Source organism: Notothenia rossii, assembly GCF_949606895.1.
Source record: "Notothenia rossii genome assembly, chromosome: 10".
In the NCBI taxonomy this organism is placed as follows: Eukaryota; Metazoa; Chordata; class Actinopteri; order Perciformes; family Nototheniidae; genus Notothenia; species Notothenia rossii.
Genome location: NC_136908.1, coordinates 64,471,270 through 64,484,001, shown reverse-complemented (window position 1 = coordinate 64,484,001; position 12,732 = coordinate 64,471,270). Strand labels below are relative to the sequence as shown.

The following is a 12,732-nucleotide window of genomic DNA, read 5'->3' as shown; positions in this document are numbered from 1 at the left end:
ATTACATGTCACTTGTTAGACGCTTTTATCCAAAGCGACTTACATATACTGTGGGCAATCCCCTCTTCTTCCTGTTTTCAGATTCAAATTCAAAGATTTTATTTCTCCCTCTTTCAGAGACATCCAGTAATTAGACACGGCCCTGAGGAGCCTTATAGTGGCTTTAATCAGAGAAAGAGGAGGGTCGTGTCTAATTCCTGGAAGCCGTAATCTTCTTCTGCTTTATGTTTGAAAGTGTTTGAGAGTGAAAGGCTTCTTCTACTTCTTCGTTTGAATGCATATTATTCATTCTCCTCCTTCCTGTTTCAGAGCGCGTGTGCCTTCCAGGCGTCTCTGAGCGATGGCGGTCAGATCGTGGCAACGCTGGAGCGCTCCGATCTCCAGGAGAACGTGACGGCGTACGCTGCTCAGATCTCAGGAGGAACAAGGCCCATCATTGTGCAGTTTGAGAACGCCAGCGAGCTGAAGGTCAAGGAGCTGAAGGTCAAGGAGCTGAAGGTCAACGCCTCGCTGCACGGCCTCTGCTACAGCGTCAGCTTGCTGCTGAGAGACGGGCCCGACGGCTGGTCCAAACCCATCAGAACCATCCCAGTGCTCACCAGTGAGTTACCTGTGTTACTTACTGCACATTCTTTATTCACCTTAGCTTTCTGCGATTTCAATCATATTTAAACATTGCTATATTTTAATATATTTCTTTAATGTTATTAAAGTTTCTTCAAATAGTTTTCTATCTGTGTTTTTAATGTTTTGTTTTATTTGCATGTGTGCACCACGACGTGTGTGTTAACGTACGTGGTAATAAACCTGTTTCTGATTCTGGTTCTTTATAAACCCCTTAACTACCAGGACGCCAGCTTCTTTAAGACTGAACTACTGACATGTGTGTGTGATTACAGTAATGATGATGTGTGTGTGTTCAGAGCCTCTCCCCGTGCGCAGCGTGCACATCTGGGACTACAGAGAGTCTCCAGAGACCGGCGTGGTGTTCCAGCTGCAGCCACCAGGGGGCAGCGTGTTCAGCCGCGTCAACATCAGCTACAGCGAGGGGGCGGAGCCTCGCTACATGCTGTACAAAGGTTATTACTATATTATATGAAAGGTCTGCCGTCATGCACAATGCCTTTCTGATGTCTTTGATACATCAATACAGAGATGACACATCCTTTACTCAAGTAGAAGTACACACATCCTGTACTCAAGTAGAAGTACACACATCCTTTACTCAAGTAGAAGTACACACATCCTTTACTCAAGTAGAAGTACACATATCCTTTACTCAAGTAGAAGTACACACATCCTTTACTCAAGTAGAAGTACACACATCCTGTACTCAAGTAGAAGTACACACATCCTGTACTCAAGTAGAAGTACACATATCCTTTACTCAAGTAGAAGTACACACATCCTGTACTCAAGTAGAAGTACACATATCCTTTACTCAGGTAGAAGTACACACATCCTTTACTCAAGTAGAAGTACACACATCCTGTACTCAAGTAGAAGTACACACATCCTTTACTCAAGTAGAAGTACACACATCCTGTACTCAAGTAGAAGTACACACATCCTTTACTCAAGTAGAAGTACACACATCCTGTACTCAAGTAGAAGTACACACATCCTGTACTCAAGTAGAAGTACACACATCCTGTACTCAGGTAGAAGTACACACATCCTGTACTCAAGTAGAAGTACACACATCCTTTACTCAAGTAGAAGTACACACATCCTTTACTCAAGTAGAACTAAACACATCCTTTACTCAAGTAGAAGTACACACATCCTTTACTCAAGTAGAAGTACACACATCCTTTACTCAAGTAGAAGTACACACATCCTTTCCTCAAGTAGAAGTAAACACATCCTTCACTCAAGTAGAAGTACACACATCCTTTACTCAAGTAGAAGTACAGATACTCATGTTTAAAAATACTCTGGTGAAAGTAGAAGTACTGACTAAACTTCTTTACTCAAGTCAAAGTAAAGAGGCTTTGAAATGTACTTCAGTAAAAAGTACCCATAACTAGCAGCTGTTTTAAAGAGTACCTGACCTCCCTTTATATTAATAGAACAATAATGTCATTGTTAGCTAATGAATGTTTCTAATGAACGTGTTCTGGAAGTGATATGGTCTGTGTTTACATTAGCATGCTAACACTCAGAGCTAACCTGTACTGGAGAGAGAGTGTTTGAAGAAGCAGGAAATCAAAAGGAAGTCACCTTGTGGTAAACCTGAGAGAGAGAGAGTTTGAGCTCCATCCTGTTTCAGAGAGGATCCTTGATGTGGTTTGGAACAGGATGTGGAGTTTCATCACGGCAGCATTTAGCTGAGTTTCTGCTGGGAGAGTTCTGAGCAGGCATGAGCTCCGCCTCAAAAACCCAAAACCAGCGTTTCTCTAACAGCTGGAAGAGAGGGGGGGTGAACACAGAATTATCTGTTTGGTGTTTTGAGCAAAACACTTCAGACATGTTTTGTATATATTTGTATCTGAGACCTGTGATATCTAGGACTAGGAGAGCTCTACGGTACAATATGCTGTGAACACTCTGGTTCTCTCTGTGTGTCTGCAGACTTCCACAAGGGCAAGACGGTGTTCAGGCACTGGCTCCCTGGCGTCTGCTACAGGAACATCACCTTCATGCTCATCTCTGAGGCCACCATCTCCCAGCATGCACTGCTCTCACACAGCGACGTCACACACACTCCTCTGCACCACAGGACAGGTACACACACACTCCTCTGCACCACAGGACAGGTACACACACACTCCTCTGCACCACAGGACAGGTACACACACACACACACACACACACACACACACACACACACACACACACACACACACACACACACACACACACACACACACACACACACACACACACACACACACACACAAACAAACAACTTTTAAAACAATTTTTGTGTGTAAATCGACAATATCTGTTTTCAAATCATCATTTTTCTCTTATCTTAAATTCTATTTGTATAAAAAGCATCTTAATTCTTTAAAATAAATTCCTGTTTCCCCCAGTCCAGGTACAAACACTCGTCATTTATATTATATCGTTTTTTAATTTTACTCTTTGGATGGATCGAAATTCAACTACTTTTTTAACTATTCTTATTTTTGCTTGAAATTCTCCAAAAATTCCGAAGTCCCTATAAAATAAATCTTAATTTCCTGAAATGTTTTTTTTCCCTCCCAGTCCCATTCCCCCCGCTCAACATCTCCCATAAGATCGTGCACCTGGTCCAGAGGCCTCTCCAGAAGGACCCCCCTGCCCCCCCCCGGCGGTCCCGGGACGTTGCCCTCCTGGACGAAGAGCCCCTGGAGGAGGTTGGGTTTATTCAGATGTATTTATTCTACTATTTCAACAATCAGGAAGTTTATACATCCGAAAAACAAACAAAATGAGTAGAAGCGGGAAGGCAGGAAACTGAGTGACTGTTAGAAACTCTCCCTGGTCCCCGGCTTGAGCTTCAGCCTCAGGATCCATGTATTTGTGATCCTCTCCAGAATGGAAGGAGTCATCACATACAGAGCATCAACTAGTTCCTGAACAGTGTCCTTCACATGCTGATATCCAAGAGAGGGAGTTCCACAGTCACAAGATGGAGGAATAGAAAGCAGTATTCAATGTTTACTTCAGATTAGCTCCACGTCAGAAATGATCATGCTTGTCATATGTCTCTCTCCATAGAGGCTGAATCATCATGTTAATCACATAGCTATCATATGCCTCAAACAGTCCTGATGCTCTTCTAGGTAATCACACATCCTGTCATGTTCACAGCTACAGTTGATACCTTTGTTAGCATGTTGCTCTCATGTTGGAAGAGGACACTCAGTGTTTGCCAACACCTATTCAGAGGTCTTCCTCCTTACGGCCCGTCTACACTACAGGCATCAAAAAATCTTGAAGCTGGGCGTGTCTGAAGCTTGGCGATTTTTTGCGAGCAACGCGACCAACAACCAATCACATGAATCTCCCGCCCCCGACATACAAAGCAATAGCAATGTTAAAACGAAGTAAACTGGATATAAACTCTCCAAACAGGAGAACACCTACCAGTTTCACCCACTGTCTCTGCCACCTCCCTCCATGCCTGGTTCCTCCGGTTTGTATCCCGGTAAATAGTTCCGGTCGTAAAGAACCGGGTGATTTGCTACCTTAATATCTCGTTTGGAATATGAGGAAATGAACTGCGGTCTGGCTCTCCCAGCTTGCATGGGGTTTGATTGGCTGCGCTTGCACTGGCGGGATTTGCATAAACGGGATTTGATTGGCTGATGCCAAGCATCGAGCCTCAAAAGTTGAACATTGTTCAACTTTTGATGCCGATAGATGCTCGTGATGCTTGCAAAGCCATGCCATGCTCCCCACAATGCAGTTCGGCGAAGATTACAAATCTTCTACGTCACCCCATTCAAGTGAATGGGCGAAGCGTTGAAAGCATTTTTTGATGCCTGTAGTGTAGACGGGCCGTTAGTCATCCAGTTGCACCTATTCAGAGGTCTTCCTCCTTAGTCCTCCAGTTGCACCTATTCAGAGGTCTTCCTCCTTAGTCCTCCAGTTGCACCTATTCAGAGGTCTTCCTCCTTAGTCCTCCAGTTGCACCTATTCAGAGGTCTTCCTCCTTAGTCCTCCAGTTGCACCTATTCAGAGGTCTTCCTCCTTAGTCCTCCAGTTGCACCTATTCAGAGGTCTTCCTCCTTAGTCCTCCAGTTGCACCTATTCAGAGGTCTTCCTCCTTAGTCCTCCAGTTGCATCTATTCAGAGGTCTTCCTCCTTAGTCCTCCAGTTGCACCTATTCAGAGGTCTTCCTCCTTAGTCCTTCAGTTGCACCTATTCAGAGGTCTTCCTCCTTAGTCCTCCAGTTGCACCTATTCAGAGGTCTTCCTCCTTAGTCCTTCAGTTGCATCTATTCAGAGGTCTTCCTCCTTAGTCCTCCAGTTGCATCTATTCAGAGGTCTTCCTCCTTAGTCCTCCAGTTGCATCTATTCAGAGGTCTTCCTCCTTAGTCCTCCAGTTGCACCTGTTCAGAGGTCTTCCTCCTTAGTCCTCCAGTTGCACCTATTCAGAGGTCTTCCTCCTTAGTCCTTCAGTTGCACCTATTCAGAGGTCTTCCTCCTTAGTCCTCCAGTTGCATCTATTCAGAGGTCTTCCTCCTTAGTCCTCCAGTTGCATCTATTCAGAGGTCTTCCTCCTTAGTCCTCCAGTTGCACCTATTCAGAGGTCTTCCTCCTTAGTCCTCCAGTTGCACCTGTTCAGAGGTCTTCCTCCTTAGTCCTCCAGTTGCACCTATTCAGAGGTCTTCCTCCTTAGTCCTTCAGTTGCACCTATTCAGAGGTCTTCCTCCTTAGTCCTCCAGTTGCACCTGTTCAGAGGTCTTCCTCCTTAGTCCTTCAGTTGCACCTATTCAGAGGTCTTCCTCCTTAGTCCTCCAGTTGCACCTATTCAGAGGTCTTCCTCCTTAGTCCTCCAGTTGCACCTGTTCAGAGGTCTTCCTCCTTAGTCCTCCAGTTGCAGGATAAAGAAAAAGATCATCATTCTGTATTTTAATACTCCCTCAGGTTCAGCCTTCAGACAAGCACGAGGGCACGGAGGCTCCTTTCAGCTTCAGCCCAACGCACAACCTGACAGGCTTCAACCTGACCAATGAGGAGGATGAGGGGGCGTGGCTTAATCCACAAAAGGAGGGGGCGTGGCCTAATCCACAGAAGGAAGAGGAACAAGAGGAAGAGGAGGAAGAAGACTCGGAGTTTGTGAACGCGGTGGTGTCAGAGTATGAAGACTCGGGGTCAGCGATGATGCTATCCCCCCCCGACTCCCCCGCGGTGTCCCCCCCCCCCGCTGCCGCCCCTCCTCATGGAGGTAAGATGGCTGCCCCCCCGACCGCCGACCAGCTACGACGGCTTCAACATCTACATCTACAGAGACGGTGAGTCATATTATTTCATGTTTGTTTTCGCTTACAAAATCTAAATGGAAGTGATATGGTCTGTGTTTACATTAGCATGCTAACACTCAGAGCTAACCTGTACTGGAGAGAGTGTGTGTGAAGAAGCAGGAAATCAAAAGGAAGTCACCTTGTGGTAAACCTGAGAGAGAGAGAGAGTTTGAGCTCCATCCTGTTTTAGAGAGAATCCTTGATGTGGTTTGGAACATGATGTGGAGTTTCATCACGGCAGCATTTAGCTGAGTTTCTGCTGATGAGATCTACTCTCTCTCTGAAGCTACTGACCCAGAGTCAGCTCTTTAGGAACAGCTGGAAGAGAGGGGGGGGGGGGGGGGCTACAAGGATCTGTTTGGGGTTTGGAGCAGGACACTTCAGAGACCTGTGATATCTGCCTAAAGACAGTTCAATAGGAGACCCTTAATACATACTGACCTCACCTGGTGTGTGTCCTCAGGGAACTCCACGGAGACGGCCTCGGTGGACGAGAACACTCACGAGTTCTTCACTGAGTTGATGGAGCCGGGAACATATCGAGTCCTCGTGAAAACACTCAGCTCCGCGGGGGACTGCGAGCCTCGAGAGAGCGCCGCCAACACTCAGTTCACCTTCTACCTCAGTGAGACACACACACACACACACACACACACACACACACACACACACACACACACACACACACACACACACACACACACACACACACACACACACACACACACACACACACACACACACACTCAGTTCACCTTCTACCTCAGTGAGAAATGTAAGAAGCAGGTATTTGAGTTCAACATGTAAGAAGTAGAAAGTACAGGTATTTGAGTTCAACATGTAAGAAGTAGAAAGTACAGGTATTTGTGTTCAACATGTAAGAAGTAGAAAGTACAGGTATTTGTGTTCAACATGTAAGAAGTAGAAAGTACAGGTATTTGGGTTAAAGGCCCAGGCAGTTGTCAGGTACCTTGCTCTAGGTGTCTCAGGTGGAGCAGGTGATCTCCTGGAAATATTATTATTATAATGAGTGTATGTTCTTTATGTCTCAGGTGCCTCAGGTGTGGTCCTGGAGGACCTGAGCGAGCGTCCTCAGGCTGTTGGCGTGCGGCTGCTGGACTCCAGCACGGCTGCTGTCTCCTGGTCAGATTCCTCAGAGAAACACAACGGCAGCTTAGTGTCCGTGATCTCTACGACCTGCAGGAGACCCAGCATCAGCCAGAGGATGGAGAACACCTACTGTGAACAGGTACACACACACACACACACACACACACACGCACACGCACACGCACACGCACACACATATATATATATATATATATATATATATATACACACACACACACATACACACACACACACACTGTACCCGGGTACACACACACTGTACCCGGGTACACACACACTGTACCCAGTAGGGGTGTAACGGTTCACAAACATTTCGGTTCGGTACGTACCTCGGTTTTTAGATCACAGTTCGGTACGTTTTCGGTACAGCAGAAAAAATGATCACAAAATATAAAACATGATTTTTTTTGTTTTTTATTATTATTAAACTGTGAATATTCACTCAAATAAATACAAAATATAATAAAATAAACATTAAGGTGCAGCATTTCGATGAACTGTACTGTACTCGTGCCTGAGCAGCCAGTTTGACATTAGGACTTGCTTTTCGTTGTATTTTCATGTTTGTTTAAAGAAAGATGAACTTGTCCACATTGCTTGCTGAAAGGGCAGATCTACTGGCACTAACAATGTCTCTGTGGAGAACACCCTCTCTAGGGACAGAGGTAGCAGATACAGCCAGGTAGCGCTTTGCTAACATGGCAACATAAGGATGGCGTTTGTAATAGCTTTGGCTCGGTCTGAACTTGTTGCGAGTGGTGGAGGCTTAAAAGCTAGCAGGAGTTGGGTTTGCACTTCAGTCTTTTTTCTTTTGGTACCGGTGATATTCACGTTCGGGTGATGCCTTTTCAAATGAGTGTGCAAGTTTAATGTATTGCCAGCCGCGTAACCAATGTTAGTTGAACAATGCCGACAAACAGCTTTGGTTCGGTCCACCTGTCTTTGTCCGTCATCCTTGTACGTAACTGCAAAACCAAAATGTTCCCAAACCGGAGACTTCAATGATGCTGGAGGATTTTCGAGCTCAACTTTATCTGCGTTCGCCATTTTGACAGTTCCTCAAATTACTGACTACATTTGAACGCATCCCTGTGACCAGCTCTCATAGTATACCTCTCGTCCAATGAAATCACTTGCTCGCTCTATGACGCGTTGAACCCAATGTGAGCAAATTACTCTGAACGCTGCGACGCAGCACCGGAGATTACTTCCAAGAAGTTGTTCACGTTCTCAATTTTTTACGTTTTAACGTTATATTCGTTCGGTACACTTCGGTACACACGTGTACCGAACCAAAGGGCCCGAACCGAATAATTTCGGTACGTATACTGTTACACCCCTAGTACCCAGGTAAACACACACACTGTACCCAGGTACACACACACTGTACCCAGGTTCACACACACTGTACCCAGATACACACACACTGTACCCAGATACACACACACTGTACCCAGATACACACACACTGTACCCAGGTAAACACACACACTGTACCCAGGTACACACACACTGTACCCAGGTAAACACACACTGTACCCATATACACACACACACTGTACCCAGGTAAACACACACACTGTACCCAGGTACACACACACTGTACCCAGATACACACACACTGTACCCAGGTAAACACACACACTGTACCCAGGTACACACACACTGTACCCAGGTAAACACACACACTGTACCCAGATACACACACACTGTACCCAGATACACACACACTGTACCCAGGTAAACACACACACTGTACCCAGGTACACACACACTGTACCCAGGTACACACACACTGTACCCAGATACACACACACTGTACCCAGGTACAAACACACTGTACCCAGATACACACACACTGTACCCAGGTAAACACACACTGTACCCAGGTACACACACACTGTACCCAGATACACACACACTGTACCCAGGTAAACACACACACTGTACCCAGGTACACACACACTGTACCCAGATACACACACACTGTACCCAGGTACACACACACTGTACCCAGGTACACACACACTGTACCCAGGTAAACACACACACTGTACCCAGGTACACACACACTGTACCCAGGTAAACACACACACTGTACCCAGGTACACACACACACTGTACCCAGGTACACACACACTGTACCCAGGTACACACACACTGTACCCAGGTAAACACACACACTGTACCCAGGTAAACACACACACTGTACCCAGGTACACACACACTGTACCCAGGTACACACACACTGTACCCAGGTACACACACACACTGTACCCAGGTAAACACACACACTGTACCCAGGTACACACACACTGTACCCAGGTACACACACACTGTACCCAGGTAAACACACACACTGTACCCAGGTACACACACACTGTACCCAGATACACACACACTGTACCCAGGTACACACACACTGTACCCAGATACACACACACTGTACCCAGGTACACACACACTGTACCCAGGTACACACACACACTGTACCCAGGTACAAACACACTGTACCCAGGTACACACACACACTGTACCCAGGTACACACACACTGTACCCAGGTAAACACACACTGTACCCATATACACACACACTGTACCCAGGTAAACACACACACTGTACCCAGGTACACACACACACTGTACCCAGGTACACACACACACTGTACCCAGGTACAAACACACTGTACCCAGGTACACACACACACTGTACCCAGGTACACACACACTGTACCCAGGTAAACACACACTGTACCCATATACACACACACTGTACCCAGGTAAACACACACACTGTACCCAGGTACACACACACTGTACCCAGGTACACACACACACTGTACCCAGGTAAACACACACACTGTACCCAGGTACAAACACACTGTACCCAGGTACACACACACACTGTACCCAGGTACACACACACTGTACCCAGGTAAACACACACTGTACCCATATACACACACACTGTACCCAGGTAAACACACACACTGTACCCAGGTAAACACACACTGTACCCAGGTAAACACACACACTGTACCCAGGTACACACACACTGTACCCAGGTACACACACACTGTACCCAGGTAAACACACACACTGTACCCAGGTAAACACACACTGTACCCAGGTACACACACACTGTACCCAGGTAAACACACACACTGTACCCAGATACACACACACTGTACCCAGGTACACACACACTGTACCCAGGTAAACACACACACTGTACCCAGGTACACACACACTGTACCCAGATACACACACACTGTACCCAGGTACACACACACTGTACCCAGGTAAACACACACACTGTACCCAGATACACACACACTGTACCCAGGTACACACACACTGTACCCAGATACACACACACTGTACCCAGGTACACACACACTGTACCCAGGTAAACACACACACTGTACCCAGATACACACACACTGTACCCAGGTAAACACACACACACTGTACCCAGGTACACACACACTGTACCCAGGTACACACACACTGTACCCAGATACACACACACTGTACCCAGGTACACACACACTGTACCCAGATACACACACACTGTACCCAGGTACACACACACTGTACCCAGGTAAACACACACACTGTACCCAGGTACACACACACTGTACCCAGGTAAACACACACACTGTACCCAGGTACAAACACACTGTACCCAGATACACACACACTGTACCCAGGTACACACACACTGTACCCAGATACACACACACTGTACCCAGGTTCACACACACTGTACCCAGATACACACACACTGTACCCAGGTTCACACACACTGTACCCAGATACACACACACTGTACCCAGATACACACACACTGTACCCAGGTACACACACACACTGTACCCAGATACACACACACTGTACCCAGGTACACACACACTGTACCCAGATACACACACACTGTACCCAGGTTCACACACACTGTACCCAGGTACAAACACACTGTACCCAGGTACACACACACTGTACCCAGGTTCACACACACTGTACCCAGGTACACACACACTGTACCCAGGTAAACACACACACTGTACCCAGGTACACACACACTGTACCCGGGTACACACACACTGTATCCAGGTAAACACACACACTGTACCCAGGTACACACACACTGTACCCAGGTACACACACACTGTACCCAGGTACACACACACTGTATCCAGGTAAACACACACACTGTACCCAGGTACACACACACTGTATCCAGGTACACACACACTGTATCCAGGTACACACACACTGTACCCAGGTACACACACACTGTACCCAGGTAAACACACACTGTATCCAGGTACACACACACTGTATCCAGGTAAACACACACACTGTACCCAGGTACACACACACTGTATCCAGGTACACACACACTGTACCCAGGTACACACACACTGTACCCAGGTAAACACACACACTGTACCCAGGCACACACACACTGTACCCAGGTAAACACACACTGTATCCAGGTACACACACACTGTATCCAGGTAAACACACACACTGTACCCAGGTTCACACACACTGTACCCAGGTAAACACACACACTGTACCCAGGTACACACACACTGTACCCAGGTAAACACACACACTGTACCCAGGTACACACACACTGTACCCAGGTACACACACACTGTACCCAGGTAAACACACACACTGTACCCAGGTACACACACACTGTACCCAGGTAAACACACACACTGTACCCAGGTACACACACACTGTACCCAGATACACACACACTGTACCCAGGTACACACACACTGTACCCAGGTAAACACACACACTGTACCCAGGTACACACACACTGTACCCAGGTACACACACACTGTACCCAGGTACACACACACACTGTACCCAGGTAAACACACACACTGTACCCAGGTACACACACACTGTACCCAGGTACACACACACTGTACCCAGGTAAACACACACACTGTACCCAGGTACACACACACTGTACCCAGGTAAACACACACACTGTACCCAGGTACACACACACTGTACCCAGGTACACACACACACACACACACACACACACACACACTGTACCCAGGTACACACACACTGTACCCAGGTTCACACACACTGTACCCAGGTACACACACACTGTACCCAGGTACACACACACTGTATCCAGGTAAACACACACACTGTACCCAGGTACACACACACTGTACCCAGGTACACACACACTGTACCCAGGTACACACACACACTGTACCCAGGTACACACACACTGTACCCAGGTACACACACACTGTACCCAGGTTCACACACACTGTACCCAGGTACACACACACACTGTACCCAGGTAAACACACACACTGTACCCAGGTACACACACACTGTACCCAGGTTCACACACACACACACACACACACACACACACACACACACACACACACACACACACACACACACACACACACTGTACCCAGGTACACACACACTGTACACACACATTTGATGAATTCATGTTTAATATTTGTGTGTTTCTTCAGGAGAACTCCTCCAGCGACCTGATCACCAACCTGACCCCAGGAGCCCAGTACCGGGTGGTGGTCTACCACACCAACGGCCCCCTGCTGAGCCCCCCCTCCGAG

General features: G+C 47.0%; 1 protein-coding gene across 1 annotated transcript in view; it reads left to right on the top strand.

Moving 5' to 3' along the window:
* ptpro (protein tyrosine phosphatase receptor type O) overlaps positions 1-12,732 on the top strand; it is a 50,591-nt gene that overhangs the window by 18,390 nt on the left and 19,469 nt on the right. Inside the window, 9 exon segments of the mRNA XM_079653709.1 lie at positions 310-601; positions 924-1,079; positions 2,575-2,727; positions 3,214-3,344; positions 5,583-5,852; positions 5,854-5,950; positions 6,423-6,584; positions 7,012-7,208; positions 12,631-12,732. The exon segment at positions 12,631-12,732 is cut by the window's right edge and continues 19 nt beyond it. Coding sequence (XP_079509835.1) covers positions 310-601; positions 924-1,079; positions 2,575-2,727; positions 3,214-3,344; positions 5,583-5,852; positions 5,854-5,950; positions 6,423-6,584; positions 7,012-7,208; positions 12,631-12,732 — 1,560 coding nt within the window.